The 25,313-nt window shown below is 43.0% G+C and overlaps 1 protein-coding gene across 1 annotated transcript in view; it reads right to left on the reverse strand.

The window, feature by feature from the left end:
- Positions 1-399: 399 nt before the first annotated feature.
- ANTXR1 (ANTXR cell adhesion molecule 1) overlaps positions 400-25,313 on the reverse strand; it is a 258,178-nt gene continuing 233,264 nt past the window's right edge. Inside the window, exon 18 of the mRNA XM_086326257.1 lies at positions 400-4,277. Coding sequence (XP_086182383.1) covers positions 4,017-4,277 — 261 coding nt within the window. The 3' untranslated portion in view covers positions 400-4,016. The remainder of the gene's footprint in view (positions 4,278-25,313) is intronic.

Here is a 25,313-nt window from a genome sequence, read left to right on the forward strand (position 1 = left end):
GCTAGTCAATTATCTCAAAATGATTTAATGATGAATGTAATTTGAAAAAGTCCATGTGCCCAAAATGCTATTAAAGTTGAATACTAATGAAGCCTTGGGAAGAAATTGTGGAATGATTTTGTTTTCAGATGGTTTTATTCTAATTAAGATGAACTAAGGCTTAATGAGGACTTACAAAGAAACAGATTCAGGAACTAGTAAGAAACACTGTTTTACCTACAAAAAATATAAGTTGAATGTTGGACAGCTAAAGAAGAAAGAGTAATCAAGATAGTAGAAGGCACAAAATAATTTGGGAAATATAATCTGCAGAATGATAGCCATTTTTATGATCACAATGTTAAGCACTTGAGCAATCTGTACTTCATTTTCATAGCAAAGAGACAACCAGTAAAAGAGTTGATTTTCGGAATTTATTATTTTTTTTTAAAAAAAGCAACTTCCAAGGTTTGTCATTGTACACATTTAGCCCAGTCTTCTATAGCAGGTACAGCAATAACTGATCTTTATAACAATGACTCAGAGGCACTGAAGATCCATAATGTCTTCTGAATTATCACAGATAGAAGAAAGAATTAGAAGAAGAGTTTAATGTTAAGTGTATTTAAAACATCATATTCTAATTCTTTTAAATTGGTTATCCAAGTACAATAATATAGTAGAGTTCAGATAACTAGAAAACACGACTAGAACATCCCATTCCCATCTGATGTGCATTAACAGGCTTTTTACTGCATATATCTTTATTATAGTTTGCAAACTAATTCAACCCACTTTTACACAGCATTAATTTCTTTTTGAGTTGGTGCTGGGCTGAAAACTGTGGTGCAATATTTCATGTTTTTTTTTTTTTTTCTAGTTCTTGGATGAATTTCCCTCTTCTGACCTGGTGTTTGAACTTTAGTGTGTATGAGACTTCCACATAGTCTCTGCCCATTCTAGATATATTTACAGTAAAGTTACCCACAGCCAGATATCCAAGACTATTAATTAATATGTCCACCAGCTCTGTTCTTGACTCTGGTAAAAGAGACCTTGTGTCTCACTGGAGTATGTGCCAAGCTACAGGCCAGACACTGTTTGTGAATTGGTCGTTAACAGAGGTAACCACTCAAGGTTCTTCTTAATGCTGTGCAAATAAGGGTCTCGTCATTTCAGTAACTATTTGTACATTTATAAAAGCAATACAGTCATGGGAAAAACCAACAAGCACAGCTTGGTAGAATAACCTGCCATGAAATTTCATTGGCCTTATAATAATTTACTACAACTGTTCCTTTTATTCACACTGGATAGGAAATGCTTCCATCTAACACATGGAATATGAATATATACAACAAAAAGTTGGTTTTTATTAAAAAAAAAACTTTGGGAGGACAATAATATGAGGGTTGAAAAAAATAATTTTGTGCAGTTTCCTGATCACAATCATATGTCTGCGACCTTTTACAAGGAATGACCCAAGTACGGACAGACTTATAAACCAGTTAAAGAATTTTCCTGCCTGTAATAGCCTACTATTCAAATATTACCTTATTCATACAGTATAGAAGTTTCTCCTTCTCCACTGTCATTCTAAAGGACTAGGGTTTACATGAAGAATCCGTTTTAAGGACAAACCCTGCTAATCCTCTTCAAAGCCATCATGTATTTGCAGTTCCCCATTTCATCAAAGAGTTTATCAAAACAACATCTTGGAAACTGCACAGGGGCTTCTGATTGATGAATGGTTGAGATTGTAAATGTTGCATTCTCACCTTATGCCTGCCGTCTTGATGCACAATGTTAACATTTTGGCTTGAACTTTTTGATGGCCGCAGTGAGCCCGGCGGCAGTGGTGTGGGGTGGACTGTTTTGTACCGCCAGCAGTCAAAACAGTGGCCAGGGGCTCAACGCCTCTAGGCCGTGAGCCTGGGAAACCCTTTGGCCTGTGGGATGGGTCTCTGGAGTCCAGCAATGGCACTGCGGGTCGCTGCGACAGTCTGACACCTGCTTCATGGAAGACTGTACTAAAGAAGAAGCCCAATGTTTTCAAAATAGATAATTTGGGCCAGGATGGGGTGGGGGGTGAGGGAGGGAGCCCTGGAAAACATCTCTGATTTTAGCTCTATGAGGAAGCTGTGGGCATCTCTGGAAGTGGCAGGCTGGAAGAAGGGAGGCCCAAGGTATGCCTGGGGAAGTGTCAGTTTGGTGTTGGCAATGCGTTTAGTGCCTGTAGCCCCCCACTAAGGCACTCTGCCTAGATCTAGTTTCCCCTGACTGTACCTTTTATGTCCAAAGGTTCCCCCATCCCCCCACACAATCCTTGTTTGCTTTTGCTTTCTAAAGTTGAGATGGCAATTAAGGATCATTTCTCTCTCAATTTGAACTGATGAGTGGTGGCTCTTCAGACTTATGGTTTGAAGGTTGTGAGGGAATCCTGGGCTCATTGGAAGATGTGCTGTGATTGATTAGCAATGTCTGCCCTGGCTACAAGCGTTGGTGTGTATGCAGTGCATGCTGCGTCCTATGTCTCTGTTCTAAGTAACGTGAAAGAATGAGACTGGCTTGGGGGGTTCTTGCAAGATCTTTGGAGACCACAGCCCAAAGCACCAAATTTGCATTTACTTTATATTCTGCTTTATTCTCGAAAAGATTTAAGAGTTTTACGACTTTTAAGACCTGTGGAAAGTTGGAGGGCGGGGTGGGGGGAGGGGCGTAATTTTGAACAGGCTGGTGCAGCAGGCCCTGAACAATGGCTTCTGTTTTCATCTTTGGGTGATGAAGTCTAATGTTTAGAAAGTGATTATGTAGCTTCCTGGTGACAACAGATTTAGAAAGACTTGGAGGAGTGGAGTGGTTCCCAGGCATGGTGGGAATTTCAGGCAGCTGATAGTATTTGTCAGTGTGCTGAAAAGCCAAGGAGAAATATATTTGCACCAGCTTTTTTGGGGGGATATATTCCTTAGTATGTTGGGACTATTGTCTCTCAGCTCTACCTAGAAGTCTCTGGTGCACAACTTAATGAAGAAAGAAAAACAAAATTAGTGAAATTGTGTGGTAGGTGCTAGTGATGCCATTTTGGGAAGGTCAACTCATATTTGTCTCTGGAAAATAGTATCAGTCACTTCTTCATATCTCAAGTGATCTACATTGAAGCCAAATCTTGATTTTTCTTTTAACATAAATCATGAATAAGTTGCTCTTCGACAGTGCTATTGTCTGTTGATTTAGGGGCCATGTTGGGCCAAAGCCAGCCACCTCTAGCTGCTGATGGCCTGTGAGCTTTAGAAACTGTCCGATGCTCCCACCAGTACTCGCCTGTCGATGCACACACCTGATTTCACTTACACAGCAACATGGCAACATACCTTTTCCATCTGTGAACAACCACCCTCTTCCTCACTTGGAAACTGGGAGAATCTGGAAGGTTTTATTCCTCTGCAAGTCCCAGAACATGCTTTTGGATACCTATCTGATGTTGAGTTTCTTGTCACAATGGGGACCCTAATCTTTCCCCAAAGTTGTAGGTGAAGGGTTTTGACCTTCTTGGCTGGCATGGAGAGGATTCCTTGGTTCGTAGGTCTAGGGTCAAGAGATGGAGGTGGTGTGGAAGAGGGAAGGCAGCACTTAGCAACCCAGCAATATGACTTCTTATCTGACGCTGCATTTCACCCTCAGAGAAATGATTTTCATATTGGTCTCCAGGAGACCCAATCCCACTTAGAGCATCTCAGCAGTTTCACTGTCTCTGGAACCTTCTAGAGATGATGGCTGGCTGGTGGCTATGATTGTGACTGTAGTTGCCTCATCACTGGTTTTCAGGCAATTCAAAATTTCAATTTCTTTCCGCTGATCACAATTGTTGGTGTACTGGTGTTACAAACAAATTTTTATAGTGTGTGAATGTCAGTGGGCGTTATCACCACTCTTTTCCAAAGTGGAAGCCCCCTCTAACTGAAAAGACTTGTTCTAACACCACAGAGGAGCCTCCTCCCCAAAGTTTCTGAGAGAACCCAGAGCATGAACTGTGGGTTCTAGACAGAAGGTCTAGGAGGAGGTCGGGAGGGGGGTGGCGCCCTGTTGGGAGGGGGAGCCTGCGGAGGAGGGGGGAGAATGGAAGGTGGGGATGGAATTGGAGGGGTGGGGGCACTGGGAGGTGGGGGAGGGCAATGGGGAGCAGGAGGTGGTGGGGTGTAGATGGGGGCAGGAGGCGGCGAGGTGGTGTGGTAGGCGTTGTTGAGGGGGTACTTGGCAGGCGGATTGTTCTTGACTCTGGTGAAGTTGATACAGCGTCCCTGAAAGAGAATCAGAGAAAAAGAAACATGAGCTGATGCTTGCTGGGGTTTTACAATAGGGCGGGTGGGAAGTGCAGGGAGCGGGCAGAAAGAAACCTGCAGAAAGCAGATGCTTTCTGTGAGAGTTTATGTCAGTGCTCTCAGCAGAGCACTGAAATAGAACCTGATAACAAATAAGCTCCCCATTTCCTTCTTCTGGGCTTACTATAGACAGAGTTAATTCTTAGGTACATTGATAAAGAGTCCAGGGCCCTCAAGGAGGAGAAAGGGGTCCGGGGCTCTCAAGGAGGTGAAAAGGAAAACTTTTTTTTCTACACTGCTTTGTCTTAGTCACATAAGATGTTATTTTCTTTAAGCCAAGAGCTAACAGTTACACAAAACTCATCTTGCTCAAGGGTATGTTTTTCCTTAAGCCTTGTACTAAGGAGGAGAAGGGGACGACAGAGGATGAGATGGCTGGATGGCATCACCGACTCGATGGACATGAGTTTGAGTGAACTCTGGGAGTTGGTGATGGACAGGCAGGCCTGGCGTGCTGCAATTCATGGGGTCGCAAAGAGTTGGACCGCGACTGAGCGACTGAACTGACTGAACTGAAGGATTATATAACAACAATGTATCTTGCTGAAAGACGTTTCTCCTTTTTAACAAGAACCTTCTGATTAATCTTGTTATCTTAAGATGTATGTTATGGGAGTGGGTCTGGTAAAGTATTTAAGGCCTTGATAAGACTAGCCAGTGGGGCACTCTCTGTCCCTCTTCTGATGTCTATGTCAGAAGCTTTCTCTGTTCTTTGTCACTGTAATAAAACTTCTGCCACAAAAAAGCTCTGAATATTCCAGCCTGGTCCCTGGTCCTGAAGCTAAATCTTCTTTGGAGATCATGAATCTGACATTGTTCACCATAAGCTATCATATTGGGGGCTTTTAAGAGAACTAAGTTGCCAAGGGAAAGGGGCAGAGTTCTCATTCCATAACTTCTTCGAGTTGGTAAAGGACACAGACCCTAAATTGTTGAGGCCAACACTATGTTGCAAAATTATTTGTTCAACTTCATTTTTGCCCCAGATTCTATCAAGGGTGCGGAAGAGAAGGGGACTGGATGCACAGGGTCAGGGCAAGAACAGAAGTCATTGAATTTAATCTCCTCAACAGCCTTGCCAGGCAGGTATTACTATCAATTGTTCTGTTGCACAGATGAGGGAACTGAGGCTCTGAAAGGTTAAACCACAACTAGGAAGAGGTGGGTTTGTTGTTCCCAGGACATGCCGCCGCCTGCTCCAGGCCCCTGCCTCCCTAGCGCAATGACATAGACAGTTTATCCTGCTTTTGCTTTGGCTGGGGAAGCCTTCTTCCAGGGTGCTGTGGCACCTGCGTGGGTGCCCTTAGATTCTTAAGAAATACAACCTGGGGACCTCTTATTGCAACACAGGCATCTTGAATTCTGTCTTTTCTCCACCCTTCCCAGGGACCCAGCTGGATAACATGGAGTAGACACCTGGAACACTTCCAACTGCCTCCTCAGAGTAGCCCTCTCCCCCCTGGGGCACTTCCTCTCTGCTCTGTGGAAGCACACACCCACTAGCTCTATTCCTTTAAAAAAAATTTTTTTTTAATTGGAGGATAATTACAATATTGTGATGATTTTCACCATATATCAACATGAATCAGCCATATGTACACATGTGTCCCCCCATCCTGAACCCCTTCCCACCTCCCTCCCCACCCCATCCCTCTGGGTTGTTCCAGAGCACTGACTTTCGGTGCCCTGCTTCATGCATCGAACTTGCACTGCTCATCTGTTTAACATATGGTAATTATGCATGTTTCAATGCTATTCTCTCGTATCATCCCACCCTCTCCTTCTCACACAGAATCCTAAAGTCTGCTCTTTACATCTGTGTCTCTCTTACTGTCTTCCATATAGGATTGTCGTGGTCCCGTCTTTTTAAATTCCATATAAATGCGTTTATACAATATTTGTATTTCCCTTTCTGACTCACTTCACTCGTATAATAGGCTCCATTTTCATCCACCTCATTAGACCTGACTCAAATGTGTTCCTTTTTATAGCTGAGTAATATTTCATTGTGTATATGTACCACAACTTCCTTATCCAAAGGACCAGTTAGACCTAATTGATATCTACAGGGCATTTCACCTAAAAACAATGGATTTCAGTTCTATTCTTAATCGGTGCTTGGGAGCCTTCCACTCAACACTGGGCTCTGCAAGGGATGGGAGCACAGGGCCTCTCCCCCTCATGAAGTTCTCCTTCTGGTATGTGGACCATCGCTCCCCCCTCATCACCTTTCCCATTCGACCCTCCCCCTCCTGTCCAGGCGGCGTGCTGGCCACCCCCGTGGGCCCTGGCCTTTTCCCAAACTCCCCACGCCCATGGGGGCATCTTCTCTCCCCACTGTGTGTCCTGGATGCTGACAGAACCCTTCCCCAGGAGGCTGAGGTGGGGTACCCGCTCTGAGGCTGTCCTTTTCTCCTCGTCCTGCTCATTTTAACCTGATTATAACCCATGACAGGGATGACGGGGATTACTCTGGGGCTTCCTCTGAGGAGGAAGTGTGGATTTTTCCTGGCTTCCTTCTTTAGGATGGACACCATCCTGTGCTGTCCAGCCTGGATGTGATGTGTCCTGACAGGCCAGGGTTTCCTTTTCCAGGCCTTTCGAGGAAGAGCCTGGGGGAGTAGGGAATGAAGAGGGTGTGACTGTTGACCTTAAGGACCAATTACCCAAAGGACAAGAGGGAAATACAAATGTGTGATCTGAGACTCGGGTGGGGGCGAGTCATGGCAGGGGCACAATGCAGGTTTGTGGGAGCTGATGGGGGCGGGGCCAGAGCACAGCTTTCCGCACACATGCGCCCCTCCCTGTGTCTTTCAGTCAGGAGTCAGGTTCTTTGTCTCCCACGTATCTTTCCCTGAAAAGTCCGGCTTCTACTCATTCCTTGCTTTCCTCCCTGAATTCTCTAGTTACCATCTACACATACTCCAAAGCCTGCATCCTATAATTGCTTTATTTGTAAATGCCTTGGCTTCCTGACTAGATGAGAAACTTCTGGAAGGCACTGGCCTTGTTTTGTCATCTGCTGCTCCACTGCTGGTTTAGGAATTATAAGGCCATATTTAGGTGCCAGCACCCCAATTCCTATGAGCTTGCATTTTATGAAATTAAACCAGGGCCTGACCTCATTAGGTTCTGATTGGGGTCCACTAACTGCAGAAATCAGCTACCATTGCATTGCTGGCAACTCCAAGATCATGGTCGGACTTTCTTGAGTTAATTTTGTGACCCAGTACTATGAATTCCTATTTGCTCAAGCAGCCCTCTTTTACAGCTTTATAAACCTAAGCCTCAGTTATAGTTTATTTATGATCCTGGATAGAGCGCTTTCTTTCAAGATGTGAAAGTCCTAATTTTATGACCGTCTGTGATAAGTTCCTTTAATGGGTAAGTCAGCGTTGGGATTTACTGTACTACATGTTCTGTCCTATGTTCCCAGATGTGCCCGACCAGACCAGGAGACTAGAGAAACCCATTTGCTTTAAAGCTGAAGGAAAGTTCCCTTCCTGGGGAAGGAGATGCTGATGCCTGTGGTCGAGTCCCCACGTACCTTCAGATCTCCTTTAGGGTTGGCTGTCCCACTATTCTCTCCCTCCCTCCAAGGATCAGTTGATGGTCAGGGTGGGCAAGAGATGAGGTGAATGAACCCAGAGATCCGTTTAATTATTTCATGCAATTGTAGCTAGTACTTTTACCAGAGACAAAATTAGGAGCTCCCAGGCTTCTCTATCAATATTTTCATTCATAACCCAGATTTGGATTCCTCAATGTCTTCAAAGGATTTGAAAGGATCCACTGAGCAAAATTCTCTCACATCTGTCAGCTAAAGATGGAGTAAAAGTAGGTAGGGGTTGAGGGGGGTGGTGATGAGAGTGGGGAGAAGAGAGATCTTCCTTGGTCAGCCCCTCCCCAGCCACCATCACAGCCTATGGCCATAGCAGCTGAGGGACAGGGGTGGGGTGGGGTGGGGGAGAGGCAGAGAGCGCTCCTTCCTATAGTCAGTAACACCCCAGGAGTGCCCTGGGGTCAACTGCTGCAGAGCACAGGCACAGGCCTAGCACGCTGGAGCGGAGTGCAACAGCTCGGAGCCAGAGGGGAGGGGGCAAGCTCACAGCCTCTGTCATGCCCCTCCTGGGTGACACCCCACTGTAAAATAATACACCACCTGCCACTCACTGTCAAGAGGAGGATTAACTTAATCAGCACTGGTGATGTGCTTGGCACTTGTTTGATAAGTGAAGTTGAGTCTATGTGGGGACACAGACAGTAATGTCTGTTGTGCTCAGACATGATAATGACCTTGTCTAGGGTAGAAAGGCCAGTTGGAGGTAGTAGCAGGTTTTCTGACTCCTAGTTTAGTGCCTTCTAGGAGGACTGTGGGGTAGAACCTCTACATTCCTCACCTGGCTTCTAGAATAAAACTGATACACAGGGGTGACAAAAAATGTAGCAATGGACATGTGACCAGAGCAGCTCCCAGAGCCCACTCACTTCCCCACCCTCCTCTGTCCTCCCGTCGCTGCGCCTCCTATGACTTATTCTTACAGGACACAGTTGACTGGCAGTGCTGTCACACGTACTTATCGTCCCCCAAAGAAGATGCAGACACCGCATAAATAGATCCCCGGAGTCAGTTACAGTAAGACGCAGTTAGGACTTCAGGGAGGGGTGTGGCTACAAATTAAATTCTTAAAACCTGGAGCCAGAGGAGCCAACACAAACACTGTAACACTTAGACCATATAATTGGCCTAAAGATCAGTTTACACGACATCAGTTTTTGCTTGTGAGAGGGTAATAGAAAGGCCAGATGCTTTCAGTGTCACATATGCCAGCGAATCTGCACCAGTGTTTGGTTAAAAGGTTGCTAGGACGGTAGAAGCACTTAGTTCCTCCATGGGTCTCTGTAACCAGGTTAATTCTTTGCACTATTGCTTTTGGGTGGTTTGATTCAGAGCCAATATTTGGTTTTGACCTCAGTTTACCTCATTGCTCTTTTACAAAGTAAAAATGCCAGTTATTTTTACATGTTAGCAATAAAATGTCCTGATTAAATTTTAAGAAGAAAATGCAACAGTATTTCCTGCTAAGTGGAGGCAGAGCAGGATGCTAGGTGGCGTTCCCTCCAAACTGAAAAATTCCACTTTGATTTGGTTGCATGGGAAATAGATGGGGAAACAGTGTTAGACTTTATTTTTCTGGGCTCCAAAATCACTACAGATGGTGACTGCAGCCATGAAATTAAAAGATGCTTACTCCTTGGAAGAAAAGTTATGACTAACCTAGATAGCATATTCAAAAGCAGAGACATTACTTTGCCAACAAAGGTTAGTCTAGTCAAGGCTATGGTTTTTCCTGTGGTCATGTATGGATGTGAGAGTTGGACTGTGAAGAAGGCTGAGTGCTGAAGAATTGATGCTTTTGAACTGTGGTGTTGGAGAAGACACTTGAGAGTCCCTTGGACTGCAAGGAGATCCAACCAGTCCATTCTGAAGGAGATCAGCCCTGGGATTTCTTTGGAAGGAATGATGCTAAAGCTGAAACTCCAGTACTTTGGCCACCTCATGTGAAGAGTTGACTCATTGGAAAAGACTCAGATACTGGGAGGGATTGGGGGAAGGAGGAGAAGGGGACGACAGAGGATGAGATGGCTGGATGGCATCACTGACTCAGTGGATGTAAGTCTGAGTGAACTCTGGGAGTTGGTGAGGAACAAGGAGGCCTGGTGTGCTGCGATTCATGGGGTTGCAAAAAGTCAGACACGACTGGGCAACTCATCTGATCTGATCTGAATGGTGTTGGGAGGATTCTTAGAAACGTCCAGGCACATTATCCACTTTATTTATTATCAAACCCCATTAGCTAAGTATTATCATCAGTGTATAGAAAGGAAGTCGACTGAGGAGGTAGAACTATTTAAATAACGTGCCCAAGACCATACAGCTGGTAAATTGTGGGAATGGGATTAAAATCTAGCTCTGCTTGCCCTAGGCTCTCATTCACACCTCCCCCCCCCCCTTTACTGTATTATCCTGAATATAGACTAAAAGTGCTAATAAAGCTGTTGAAGCACTTGTAGATAGTATCATATAATGTAGTACTTGGCCACAGTCCATCAGCTGTCAAGAGATCTTTCCAGAACCTAAGTCTGGTCAATTCACTCCCCAGGTCACCATCATTCAATGGCTCCCACTGATGCTGAAGCTGAAACTCCAATACTTTGGCCACCTGATGTGAAGAACTGACTCATTTGAAAAGACCTTGATGCTGGATTGAAGGTGGGAGAAGAAGGGGAGGAAAGAGGATGAGATGGTTGGATGGCATCACCAACTAGATGGACATGAGTTTGAGTAAACTCCGGGAGGTGGTGATGGACAGGGAGGCCTGGCGCGCTGTAGTCCATGGGGTCGCAAAGATTGGACACGACTGAGTGACTGAACTGAACTGAGTCAACTTTAAAGTAAATTCCAACCACCTCCTTCCAATAGCATACGTAGCCTTTTGTGATCTGGTCCTTACTTACACCTTTCAATTAAATTCTTGCTCTTCTATTGCAGGATGTTTAGCTGAGCACATCCTAAGCTCTCCACAAATATTTATTTAATGAAGTCTGTACTCTGCCACTTGGTTTTCTTCTCAATATAAACTGTGTTCCCCAATGTGTGGGTGAATATTTTTGAGGCTCTATCTGCTTCTTCTCCTTTTGAGGTCTTCATAGCAGCATGAGGGTCAAGTTTAGGCTGGCACTCAGCGAATACTGCTCACATCTCCAAGTCTCTCTGAGGTGGAGCAAGCCTTCTTAGGAAGCTCAGATTTCCCCTGCAAGTTTAGTTTCTCAGAGGACCAAAACTCCATGGTCTCACAGCTCTGTGTTTACATCTCCTCAGGTATCCTGTGATGCTTTCCTTTGACCGTAGGAGTGGTACGAATTCTATGTATTCCCTTTGATTTCCACACTTGAAATGTTGAAACATATCTTTTTCCACACTTGAAATGTTTAAACATATCTTTTTAGGCTACTTTTTATTGATTTATCAAGGGAAGTTGGTCTTCAATAAAACTTTCTATCTAAATTGGAGAGGACACACTCTGAAATGATCGTGGGATAGGCAGGATGAAAGATCTTATTCACCAGGTTCTGGCTTCTTCCCAGCTTTGAACTGCAGACAGATGGTCCAGGAAGAATAGGCAGGAAGCTGGGGGTGTGGGACTGTGGTCTGTCTGCCCTGCGGGTCTGGCCTGGGAGGCAGAGCTCTACCCCCAGTTCTGCCTCTAGCATATGAAACCCTGAGTCCCTTTCTCTCTTGGGTCTCAGCCTCATCATCTCTGAAACAAAACTGTTGTGCTTGCTAGATGATGTCCAAAGACCCTTCAGCTCGAATGTTTTAAAATTCTATCAAAATTCAAACTGCCTTGGAACACTTTAAGTTGGATACTTTAATCTGAAGTCTTTGGGGGCATCCAGTTTGCACATCTTTTTATAGACTATTTAGTTTGGCTAACTCTTTGTATTGCATATTTTCCATTTGGTCATCAGATTTATAGAACATTAATAGACTGAAAATTCAGAATTGGATTCTTTATGCTCTGCTCTTTTTTGTTACCATGGTAAAGGATTCAAGCTTGCCTGCGGGTTCTGAATTTGGGTTTGCGGGAGATGTGTGAGAAGAGCTGAGGTCTGATTGTGTGCAGAAGACTTGCCAGTGGTGAGCTCATGTGTGCTGAGTGCTGTAAAACATCTGTTTGGGTATCAGGCACCCTCAATGGAGAGGGAGCTGGCCTTCAGAGATGGTTAAAAATATGCCATGGCTTCCACTGATTAAACCAAATAGTTTCCTACGAACAGAGGTCACTTAAGGAAATCGGATTTCACAGGAAGAATATGAAAATAATCAGACGGAAAATGGAGAACATGTCTGCCAAGTTTCGTCTGACGAATACCTTTACTCTCTGGTCTAGTTCCTCCATTGATTGTCCTGCTTGGAGGTATTTCTCAAGTTACAAGTGGATCAGGTTTCCAAAGTTTGTTTTATGTCAGTTGTTTAGAATTAGGAGCATAGTTCCTAACTTACATCATTCTAGTAAATGGGGGTTGGTTCTCAGGCTAGACCACAAAAAGCTCACTGGCGTGTTGAAGCAACTGATGTAATTCTGCTGAAGTAGATGCTCTGGTGATAAATGAGGCACATGACCAATGAACAGATGGAGGATGGGATTTGAAGACTGCATCAGGCCTATTCTTCTGCCTGAATCTCTTCATTAGTCATTTGTGCATTTCTTTCCCACAAATGGTTTTTGAGTGCAAACCATGTCCTGGACACCTTATAAGGTGCTGCAGACAGTGCTGAGCAACCAAACACAGTCCTGGCCCTCAAGAAGAATATAGTCCAGAAGTGGAGGTAGACAGCAATCAAACAATCCCACAAATAAATGGATCTCAGCACCCATGGGCTTCCCTGGTGGCTTAGACGGTAAAGAATCCGCCTGCAGTGTGGGAGACCTCACTTTGATCCCTGGGTTGGGAATATCCCCTGGAGGAGGGCATGGCAAGGGACTCCAGTATTCTTGTCTGGAGAATCCCCATGGGCAGAGGAGCCTGGCGGGCTACAGTCCATCTACAGTTGCACATGACTGAGTGATTAAGCACACACAGAACACAATATTTGTGTTCGTGGGACTGTCCTTGGTCATAGTTGACTGGTCAGGGGAGTGGACACCTAATTTGAGGTAGATGGATCAGATTCTCTCTTCTGGAAGTTTGGAATTATGACTAAATTTGCAGGTAGTCATTCAGTTAGGGTTGATCTCAGTTAGGAAATATAAGTGGAAACTGGGGGATGGCCATCTACTGCCACATTCAGGGAGAAGCAGAGTTCTGATTCTCTTACAAATGATGAATACTTTATTTATTTTATGCTTGGCTGCATCAGGTCTTAGCTGCAGTACACGGGATCTTCGTTACAGCATGCAGGATCTTTTGTTGTGATGTGTGGATTCTCTAGTTGAGGCACGTGGGCTCAGTAGCCCCGTGGCACATGGGATCTTAGTTTCTCAACTAGAGATTGAACCCGCATCCCCTGTGTTGCAAGGCAGATTCTTAACCACTGGACCACTAAAGAAGTCCCTGATTCTCTCTAAGATCTCTCCATCCATTCTTTCCTCCATTGAGCCACTCAGTGAACCTGTCTTCCTGCTTTCTGCCTTTCTCTTTTCCAGTGACATTTTGGTTTCCATGTAAAATTTATATGTAGCAGGCAGGAGGAGAAGAGGGCAACAGAGGATGAGATGGTTGGATGGCATCACTGACTCAACGGAATGAGCTTGAGCAAGCTCTGGGTATGGTGAAGGACAGGGATGCCGGGTGGGCTGCAGTTCACCAGGTCACAAAGAGTCAGATATGACTTAGTGACTGAACAACAAATGCACATAGATATACACATATATGCACAAACAGGGATAAATAGAACTATATAGAAGATGTGGGTTTCCCTAGTGGCTCAGCAATAAAGAATTCGCCTGCAATGCAGGAGATACAGGTTCAATCCCTGGGTTGGGAAGATTCCTTGGAGGAGAAAATGGCAACCCACTCCAGTATTCTTGCCTGGAAGACCCCATGGACAGAGGAGCCTGGCAGGCTACAGTCCATGGGATCACAAAGAATTGGATACAACTGAGCGACTGAGCATGCATACAATAAGGTGTATGTATGCCTGTATATGGGCTTCCCTGGTGGTTCAGATGGTAAAGAATCTGCCTGCATGTGGGAGACCTGGGTTCAATTCGTGGATTGGGAAGATCCCCTGGAGGAGGGCATGGCAACCCACTTCAGTATTCTTGCCTGGAGAATCCCCATGGACAGAGAAGCCTGTCGGGCTACAGTCCATGGGGTTTCAAAGGGTCGGACACAACTGAGTGACTAAGCACAGCACATGCCTGTATATATAAACATTCATATATTTCTATATGTAAATATAAACATATATATAATCATATACATATTACATAAACACACAGTCAATGTTGTCTTCCTGCTTAAATTCTTCAGTCTCTCCACCTTCTACGGGAAAATATCCAAGCTCCTCAGCGCGAATTGGTCCTGATCCCTTGGTATTTCTTTCTGCCAATTTCATGTGCTTTTCTTTTTTTGAACCCTACACTTCAGCTTTGGTCCATCACTGGAAATGAAGATACCACACTTTAGCTTTTCATTTATAAGTTACAGAGACACCTGTCTTGCCTCCTTCCTCTTCCCCAAAGTCAGAGCCGAGGGCGAAGAGAAGGGTGTGCTGTGAGTGGTGATGCCAGAATTCTTCTCTGCTCCCTTTCCTCCACTGCACCCTTACCCTGTCTATAAATCTCATATAATAGCCTGCCTTTTATGTGCTGTTCGTGGAAAAGGATCCAAGGTCAATTCCTTTAGTTATTTGATGCATTTTGCTGACACACATACTGGCCTGCTCTCCATAATAACTTCTTTGGATGCCAAAACTGAGGGTAAGATGAAAGTACGAAGGAAATATTTGGTAACGAGAACAAACTAGAAAAGTGAAAGGGTAGAAATATATAAAAATGGCACATTTTTAGTGGGACACGTGTAAACACAGGGTTTGTTAAGAACGACGACTGAGATAAGACATTTAAGAGCAAAATTCCCCCCTTTTTTTCTGATTACTAAGTTCTACAATTTATTTGTGGAAAGTTTGGAAATGCACAAAGGAAGGAGGGAGAAAAGGAGGGAAGAATTTTAATGCTCACCCTCAGAGTTGTGCTCATTCTTTCAGATCACACACACGCATACACACACACAGAGTGGGCACATGTTTACAAAAAATTGTATCATCATCTGTCAAAGTTTTTTAAATAAAATGCTATCATCATTTCTCCCCTGCCATTTTCAACGGTTGCATAATCTGTCACATGAAGTACCAAATGCAATTATTAAATTCTTTACTGGGTATTATGAGTCTGTTTAATTTCTAACTATCCTCATATTTCTAAAATAAACTTCTGAAAATTGTTAATTTTTGATTTGGGATTTTTGTACCAATTTTCATATGTGAGATTGGCCACTTTTGTTCTTTTTATCATCAAGGTAGTAATTTTCACTAAAGGAATTGGGAAGATTTTCATCTTTTTTGTATATTCTATATTTGTGAAATAGCCTAAGAATTATTAGGTCACTAAAGAATGAGAAAATGCTCTCAAAATCTTTCTGGACATGTTATTTTTTTTAAGTGCAGCTTATTGATGGTTTTAAAAGTTTTTGCCACAGATATTGACCTATCCAGGCCTTATAGTTTTTCTTGCATATTTTCTTGCATATTTCTTGAGTCTATTTCTATAACTTATCCTTTCTTAGAACATCATTCATTTTATCAAGATTTTTTAATCCCTTGCATAGATCTATGCTTTGTACATAGGAAATTCTTACAATTAAGCAAATCTTTCTTTGTGATAATACCCTTTTTCTCATTATCCATATTATACATATTTACATATCCTGACTTTTCTGAATTTCAAAGATTTGTCAATGATATTGGTATTTGCAAAGAAAACTTTTTAAGATTTATTTCTCAGTTCTACTCATTTTGTTTGGTTTTCATTAATTTGTTCTTAGACTCACAGACTTCTTGTTACTGTTTTTTGTAGATTTGTTTCATATTCTTTTCTAATTTTTAACTCAATGCTTAGCTCATTGTTTTCATTTTTTCTAATAATGAAAAAAATTAAGGCTATGATTTTTTCCAGTTCCCATAGGTTTTAATTGTGGTGTTCTAATTGTCTTTATTTTCTAGAATCCCAGTAATTGTCATTTTCATTTCTCCTTAGACTCAACAGTAATTTATGAGAGTGTTTTAAAACTTCTAAGGGCTTTAAAAAATAGTTAAATTCTTATTCCTAACTTCCAGGAGTGGTTTGTTTATTTGTATTTTTGGTGGTGATGTGGTGGGAAAAACGTAGCTTGTAAAATTATATTTTTTCTCCTCTTCCCAGTTTTCTTTGTTGCCTAAGTTATAGTAATTTTTCACAAATTTAAAAAATACTGTGAATTTTCTAGTTGATGGGTACACTGTTAAAGAAATACCCAAAAATCTATTTTTATTAGATTATAATAATCTATCTGTTGTTTATTTATTTTTTCATCAGCTTGATCTGTTGAAGTCTAAGAGTGGTATGTGTTTATTAATTCCTCTATGCTTCAATTTTAAACAATTGTATTTGCCCAAATTTTGCTTTGCTGCGTTAGTCATTGGGCCACCCAAGAGCAGCAGGGGAGGGGCCTCTCTCAGAGCAGTCTAGGCAGAGAGTTCTGTTCCAAAGAATTCTCTCTTCCTGTTTGGGTAGCTTGTCTGCAGGAATGGCTACCATCAACTCCTTCCTCCCTCTGGGTACAGGCTTCTGCCCCTGGTGAGGAAGAGTCCATTTTTCCACACTCTTGAATCTGGTTTGTGATAGTTTATTTATTTAGAGTTATTTATTTATTTGTTTTTGGTTGCGCTGGGTTTTTGTCGCTGCTCCCGGGCTTTCTCTAGCTGCAGTGAGTGGAGGCTACTCTTCGCTGCCGTGTATGGTCCTCTCAGTGCAGCAGGTTCTCTGTTGCAAAGCACGGGCTCTAGGTGCAAGGGCTTCAGTAGTTGCAGAGCACGGGCTCAGTATTTGTGCTGCATGGGCTTAGTTGCTCCATGCGGCATGTGGAATCTTCCCGGACCAGGGATCATACCTGTGTCCCCTGCACTGGCAGGCAGGTTCCTATCCACTGTATCGCCAGGGAAGTCCTGTGATAGTTTTGAATAATGAAACATAATGGAGATGATGTACTAGCTTTGAGACTGATATCAAGTGGCCTGGAAGTTTCTGCTTCCTGTTTTTGGTGCCCTGAGACTCGGTGTAAGAGGTCCAGACTACTGCAGTGAAAGGCCATGTGGGGAGCACTGGGCACAGCCAGGTGAGAGAAGAAGCCTTCCTGGACATCTAGCCCAGTCGATCCTGATGACTCTAGCCCTAGCCACCATCTGACGGCAACCTCATGAGAGACCAGACCCCAGGTGAGTCAGGTCAGCCCACAGAACTGTGAGAGAAATAGCAAGTTATTGTTTTAAACCACATCGTGTACACTACAGAGCAATCACCACCGCAGGTCTAGTTACCATCCCTCACTATACAGTTGACCCCTCACCCATTTTGTCCACCCCCACCTCTTTCCCCTTTGATAACAGCTAATCCGTCCTCTGTATCTATAAGTATTTTTGTTGTTGTTGGTTGTTTTTTAGATTGCACATATGAGTGATGGACTATGGTGGCTGTCTTTGACTTATTAGCTAAGCATAATATCCTCAAAGTCCATCCATATTGTTGCAAATAACAGGATTTCATTCTTTTTTATGGCTGAGTAGTACTCCATTGTGTTTATGTGTATGAAAAGTAAAAATGAAAGTGTTAGCCTTTCAGTTGTGTCCTACTCTTTGCGACCCCATGGACTGTAGCATGCCAGGCTCCTCTGTCCATGGAATTCTCCAGGCAGGAATACTGGAGTGGGTTGCCATTCCCTTCTCCAGGGGAACTTCCCAACCCAGGGATTGAACTCTGGTCTCCTGCACTGCAGGCAGATTCTTTACCATCTGAGTGCACCTGGGAAGCCCATTTATATGTGTGTGTATCTGGAAAATCCCATGGACAGAGGAGCCTGGTGGGCTGCAGTCCATGGGGTCGCTAAGAGTCGGACATGACTGAGCGACTTCACTTTTTCATTTTCATGCACTGGAGAAAGAAATGGCAACCCACTCCAGTGTTCTTGCCTGGAGAATCCCAGAGATGGGGGAGCCTGGTGGGCTTCTGTCTATGGGGTCGCACAGAGTCGGACATGACTGAAGCGACTTAGTAGTAGTAGTATATATATATATATATATATATATATATATATATACACACATATGTGTGTATATGTATACATACATACACATGTATACACATATGCACATATACATACATACACACCACATCTTCTTTATCCATCCATCCACTGACAGACACTTAGGCTTTTTCCATATCTTGGCTATTGGAAAAAATGCTTCAGTGAACACACAAGAGTCTATGTCTTTCCAAGTTAGTGTTCAGAAGTGGAATAGCTGGGTCATATGGTAATTCTGGGCTTCCCAAGTGGCACTAGTGGTAAAGAACACACCTGCCAATGCCGGAGACATAGAGATGTGGGTTTGATTCCTGGGTTGGGAAGATCCCCTGGAAGAGGGCATGGCAACTCACTCCTGTATTCTGGCCTGGGGAATCCCATGGACAGAGGAGCCTGGCAGGGTACACTCCACGGAGTCACACAGGGTCAGACGCAACTGAAGTGACTTAGCACACACACACACACACACACACACTATTCTTCATTTTTTAAAAAATCTTAATACTGTTTTCCATAGTGGCTGCACCAATTTACATTCCTACCAGCAGTGCGCAGGGTTCCCTTTTCTCCACATCCTCTCCAACATTTTTATTCCTTGTCTTTTTCATAATAACCATTCTAACAGGGGTGAGGCAGGATCTCATTGTGGTTTTGATTTGCATGTCCCCGATAACTAGTGGATGCCTGTTGGCCATACGTGTGTCTTTTTTTTTATTTTTGGTACTTAAAAAAACTTTTTTTTAATTGGAGGATAATTGCTTTACAATGTTGTGTTGGTTTCTGCCATACAACAATGTAACAGCCAAAAGTATACAAATGTCCCCTCCCTCTTGAAACTCCCTTCCACCCCCTACTTCATCCCAGCCCTCTATGCTTTCACAGAGCATTGGGTTGAGCTCCCTGTGTTACACAGTGGCTTCCCACTAGCTATCTATTTTACATATGTAAATTCGATTCTGGTCAATGCTACTCTCTGAATGCGTCCCACCCTCTCCTTCCCCTGCAGTGTCCACAAGTCTGTTCTCTATGTCTGTGTCTCTATTCTTCCGCTGCAAATAGGTTCATCAGTACCATTTTGCTAGATTCCATGTGTGCTAAGTCGCTCCCGTCATGTCTGACTCACGTCCGACCGATGTGATCCTATGGACTGTAGCCTACCAGGCTCCTCTGTCCATGGAATTCTCCAGGCAAGATGGGGAGGGAGATGGGAGAGAGGGATTTGTTGAGGTTTGACAGAAAACAATAAAATTCTATAAAGCAATTATCCTTCAATTAAAAAAAAAAAAAAAAAGAATACTGGAATGGGTTGCCATGCCCTCCTCCAGGGGATCTTCCTGACTCAGGGATCAAACCCATGTCTCTTATGCATCCTGCATTGGCTGGAGGGTTCTTTACCATCAGCGCCAATTACATGATATTTATTTTTCTCTTTCTGACTTACTTCACTCTGTTCATCCACCTCACTAGAAGGGACTCAAATCTGCTCCTTTGTATGACTGTTGTATATATGTGCCACAACTTCTTTATCCAGTCATCTGTTGATGGGCACCTAGATTGCTTCCATGTCCTAGCTATTGTAAATAGTGCTGCAATAAACACTGGGGGTACATGTGTCTTTTTGAATTATGGTTTTCTCAGGGTACATGCCCAGTAGTGGGATTGCTGGGTCATATGGTATTTTTATCCCTAGTTTTTAAATAAATCTCCATACTGCTCTCCATAGTGGCTGTATCAATTTACATTCCCACCAACTGTGCAAAGTTCCCTTTTCTCCACATCCTCTCCAGCATTTATTGTTTGTAGATTTTTTTGATTATGGCCATTCAGACTGGTGTGAGGTGATACCTCATTGTAGTTTTGATTTGCATTTCTCTAGTAATGAGCGATGTTGAGCATTTTTTTTTTCCCTTTGTTTATTGGCCATCTGTATGTCTTCTTTGGAGAAATGTCTGTTTAGGTATTCTGCCCATTTTTTGATTGGGTTGTTTGTTTTTCTGATATTGAGCTGCATGTGCTGCTTGTATATTTTGGAGAGTAATCCCTTATCAGTTGTTTCATTTACAATTATTTTCTCCCATTTGGAGCTGTAGGAATTAACTTTCCTGTATGTCTTCTTTAAACTCAGACAGTGTGATACCTTCAGCTTTGTTTTTCTTTTTCAAGGTTATTTTGACTATTTGGGATCTTTTGTGATGCCATACAAGTTTTAGAACTATTTGTTTTAGTTCTGTGAAATATGCCATCATGCAAGCATGCACACTAAGTCACTTTAGTCATGTCTGACTCTTTGTGACCCCATAGATTATAGCCCATCCTCTGTCCATGGATACTCCAGGCAAGAATACTGGAGTGGTTTGCCATGTCCTCCTCCAGGGGATCTTCCCAACCCAGGGATCAAACCCACATCTCCTGCATAGCAGGCAGATTCTTTACCGCTGAGCCATGGGGGAAGCCTTTGTAGCCATTATATTTTAGAGTGACTTGTCACAGAATGGTACTGAAATAAGTGGTAACTCATCTAGTAGGATCATTCCTTTTTGTGGAGTTGAGTAAAGGAATTGTGGGTTTCTCTTTTTTTGTGGATTCAACTTGGTATCCTTCAAAGGTGTTGGTAAGGACCATGATCTTTGCTCTACTTATTGACTGATTGGCTAGGACTTCAGATGGCTAGAATCCATGGGACCTCAGGAGACAGATAAGCTTGCTGAATGAGAGAAAGATATAACCCCAAAGGAAACCATCACAATTTTCCCTTTTTGTTCTCTTGATATTACCCTGCTGCTGCTGCTGCTAAGTCGCTTCAGTCGTGTCCAACTCAAATGTAGGCTGTTATGGTGATGAGAAAAGTTGAACTGGGAAAGAAATAGGCAAGATGTTGCAATATTGAAAGGCTTTTCCTTGTTTATACACTTGTGTGAGCTTACTTATGTGAGCTGGGCCTGAGATATCCCATCACTTACTTCTATGCTGCCAGTGGGTAGCTCAAAGTTGAAAGGTCTTCCCTGCTTCTGCAGTCAAGTGAAGTAACTATGCTCCAATTGCCATTCCAGCACTGAAAGTCTTTAACCATATTTTTATAAGTACCCTGACAGAGAGGAAATACAGTAAGATAAAGTAATCCTGCCACTCAAATGTGGATGAATAAGTTCTGTCCTAAGGTTACATGAAAGTCTGCTAAGTGCCCATGTCTAAACTATGCCTAAAGTTGCAATGAATTACTTGTCATGCAAATGAATGTATTAGTGAGTCCATGTAGAGAAGGACTCACTTTTATGGCTTCTGAGGAAGATCAATATGCCATTGCGGTCAACAAAGACAAAAACACACACAGTGACATAAGGAACTGCTTTACAAATGAGTTTCCCATTTGATGCTTAAATCCCCTATTTATGTCTCATCATTATATAAAACCTTGACGTATTATGTCTGCACCTGTCTAGTTTGGACACATCTTAAAAACAACAACAAAAGAAGGAATAGGACCAGAGAAAGGAGATCCAGGAAACGTGATCAGTGGCCAAAGGGACTCTAAAAATTCAGAGCATTCAGGGTAGCAAGACAAAGATGTATGCAGAGATTCCAAGGGTCACGCACTTAGAAGTGGAATTAATTGAAAACATTTGCTGATTCAAGAGGAAATGAATGGTGCTGAGCGGTCAGACCTGAGGTAGCATGCCCTAAATATTGTTTCTAAGCATGCCCTAAATATTGTTTCTAAGCTTTGCTTTTCTAAAAACCAGCCCTTGGTATTGACCATTTTCTCTTCATTGGTGGTATCAAGTTCAATGTTGGGTCCTGCTAAGCAGTGCAGCAATTATTTTTCCAAAAAGCCTGGTTTTAATTGACATTTTGGATGGGTCTCAGTAATAATGTTGCTTTCATGCACTTTTCTAAAATTTAAGAAAACACTGTGGCATGGTCATGCTGAGTGAGTGAAAGTCTGACCCAAGATGAACTAATTTTATTCAGAGACTTCCTTCTCTCCCTTTCTGTCTCTTCCAGTTAACAATCTTGAGGATATTTTTCCTGTCCTTGTCCATAATCCCAGTTAAATGAATCGGACTACTTAGAACTATCATTAATATAGTCTATTTATTATTTTATTTATGTTGAGATATTTGCCTTAAAAAATAGGGGCCAGAAGATAAACTGAGATTGCCTTGCCAAAAGCATTATTTAGCTTGGATGTGAAATGTCAAATTACGAAATTACTTATTCATCTGGTGCATAGCTCCAGTCCCATCCTGCTCCACACATACAAGATCCTGGATGAAGGTCTGTTTTCTTCTTTTGCACAATGTGAGGAATTCCATCTTTAGGGCGAGTTCTTTTCCAATGCCTGTAGATATCAAAGTACTTTTCCCAAGTGGAGAGGATATTAATTAAAATTTAAAGAACATTTTGCTTTTGTGACTACTATACTCTTGCCAATGAGTGGCTGGCACCCTAAATGGGTATGTGTCCTTTAGATTCACAGCATCTCACACATGTACTGTTTTTCTATCCTGTGACCTGTCATAATGTCTAAGCTCCATATTTGAGGGACCAGTTGCTTATCATGAGATGAAAGGTTTCATACTAATTGCATCCACCATTCACTGAGCCAGGCTGTAACTAGTACATCATCTCATTTTGTTCTCTTAATAGTACTGAGTGTATGTGTGTTAGTCACTCAGTTGTATCTGACTCTTTGAGACCTCATGGACTGTAGCCCACCAAGTTCCTTTGTCCATGGAATTCTCCAGGCAAAAATACTAGAGAAGGTTGCCATTTCCCTCTCCAGGGGATCTTCCCGACCCAGGACGGAATGCAGGTCTCCTGCATTGTAGGTAGATTCTTTACCATCTGAGCCAACAGGGAAGCCCTAATAGTAAGTACTACTAGTTAATATTAATACTGTGATTCCAAAATGTAGAAATGGGCTCAGAAAGGCTAAGTAATTTGTCCAGGGTCTTTCTGCAAGTAAATGATGGAGCAGAGATATAACTCCAGCTCTGCTGAATGTTAAACTCTTTCTTTTGAGCAACATGTGCTTTTTAGATTGGAATGAATCTAGAGCAGAAGGAATCAAGAAGCATGTCTACTTAAAGAGCTGGCCACCGGTGATATTATATATTTGGGGATTGGCTTTGGGTCCTGATATGTTCCCGTTCCCACCATTCCCTTCGACCTCTCCACATCTCTATTTTTAACTTCCTCAGAATTTCAGTGCCCTCCAGCTGCCCTTCCTAGAGAAGGGCTCCATATATCCCCACTTTCTTCTAATCAAAACTTGCTTACCCTTTCAGTCCTCTGTTGCTTTCTATGTGACAATCTCTAATATGATCCATGGGCTGGGACCACTATGAAGGTTTATTCCTTAATAGGCACTTTCTTTTCATGTCTGCAAACATGTACTGTAAAAAGCAATGGCTAACTGTCTCCCAGATCCATTTTCACTTTCTTCCTTCAGGGGTAGAACCATGGAGTTCCACTGGGCACAGGACCACATAGTAATGACAACACTTCCCAGCCTTGCTTGCATAAATTGGTTCAATTGGTGGAGTAAGTGATGCTGAAAGCTGACCTAGTGTGGTGCAGGAATTTTCAGATGGGTGTGTCTTCCTTTCTGTTGAGGTGTGGCCACATGACCTAAACTTTGACCAGTTGGCTGTGAGCGGAAGTGGTGTGTACGAATTCTAGGTAGTGCCTTAAAAGGAAGGGACATACCCTTCCCTGTTCCTTTCTTGGATTATGCAGATGAAAGCCACTACACTTGGGTTAGTGGAGACACAGACAGAAGGAACCTGGACCCCTGACAGCATGGAGCCACCATACTGAAGCCTCTGTATTGACTCTGGATGGCTTATCCCCAGAAGGTTACATGTGGGAAAAAAAGTTCTATCTTCTTTGCTGTTTGTTTAGTTGCTAAGTCATGACTGTTTTGTGACCCCATGGACTGTAGCCTGTTACGCTCCTCTGTCCGTGAGGTTCCCCAGGCAAAAATACTGGAGTGGGTTGTAATTTCCTTCTCTAGGGGACCTTCCTGGCCCAAGGACTGAACCTGTGTCTCCTGCCTTGGCAGGCAGATTCTTTACCACCGAGCCACCTGGGAAGCCCCTATCTTGTTGCTCCTGGCTTGTATTGTTTTGGGATTTGCTAGACCAGCTGAACTGCTAACCTTAATATTGTAACTCCTAAAGGGAAAGTCCCAAGATAGTGTTTAAAGGGGCGGCCCCAATAATGGGCATTTGGGGGGGCTATAGCAAGCCACTATGGTGATGTGCTGGAGCAGGTAGGCTTTGGGATGCCTCTTAAATGTTGACCATGAAGTTGGCTGCCCACTTCAAATTTACAAAGGCTGATCCTTGCCCAGCTGGCTCCAGGCTGCCACTGATATTTTCCTGGACTCATCTGCTTTTCAGGTAAGGGCTGCTGTGATCCTGCCAGAGTGCCTCTTAAATTGAAACCAAAGGAAGACAGTAGTCAAAGCCCTGAAAGGTCATGGTTGATGTTTGCCATTGCCAGCCGAAGAAATGGAAAATTTATAGCATTCAGAATCTGGGATTCATTTAGGAGTAAAAAACATTAAGTTATTCAGCCTTAAAATTAGTTTCAGGCCTCCACTGGGCCCCCATATTCTTCCCAACTATGACACAGTGTAGAGTTGGATCTGAAAGGGGACCCAGTATTGAAATGCCTCATCTCCGTGGTACAGGAAACACCTCACTAATTCAGGCTCATTAATTCAATATCTGTGATATTTAATTCTTCCTAGGCTGGTCTGAGCTTACATTCTGTCAGATCTGGGAAGAAATGGTTTGTTAGACTGATATTTAGTGAGAGTAGAGCACGAATCATTAAGAGGAAAAAAATTATACCTTAAATCCCTTGGAAAGAAGCAGGATATAAAATATAGGAAAGCTTCTGTGGATTTCAGCACCTTAATTGCAAATAAAGGATGTTGCCAATGACCAATGCATTTTATTTGTTCAGTGGAAGTGGACTCAGTAGAGTTCACTCTCAGCAGAGGGTCCACTCTTCACTTGGAGAGACTTAGGTGGCACTGCC

This window comes from Bos grunniens, chromosome 11 (genome assembly GCF_055505025.1).
Source record: "Bos grunniens cultivar Pamir isolate PY7600 chromosome 11, Bosgru_T2T1.0, whole genome shotgun sequence".
In the NCBI taxonomy this organism is placed as follows: Eukaryota; Metazoa; Chordata; class Mammalia; order Artiodactyla; family Bovidae; genus Bos; species Bos grunniens.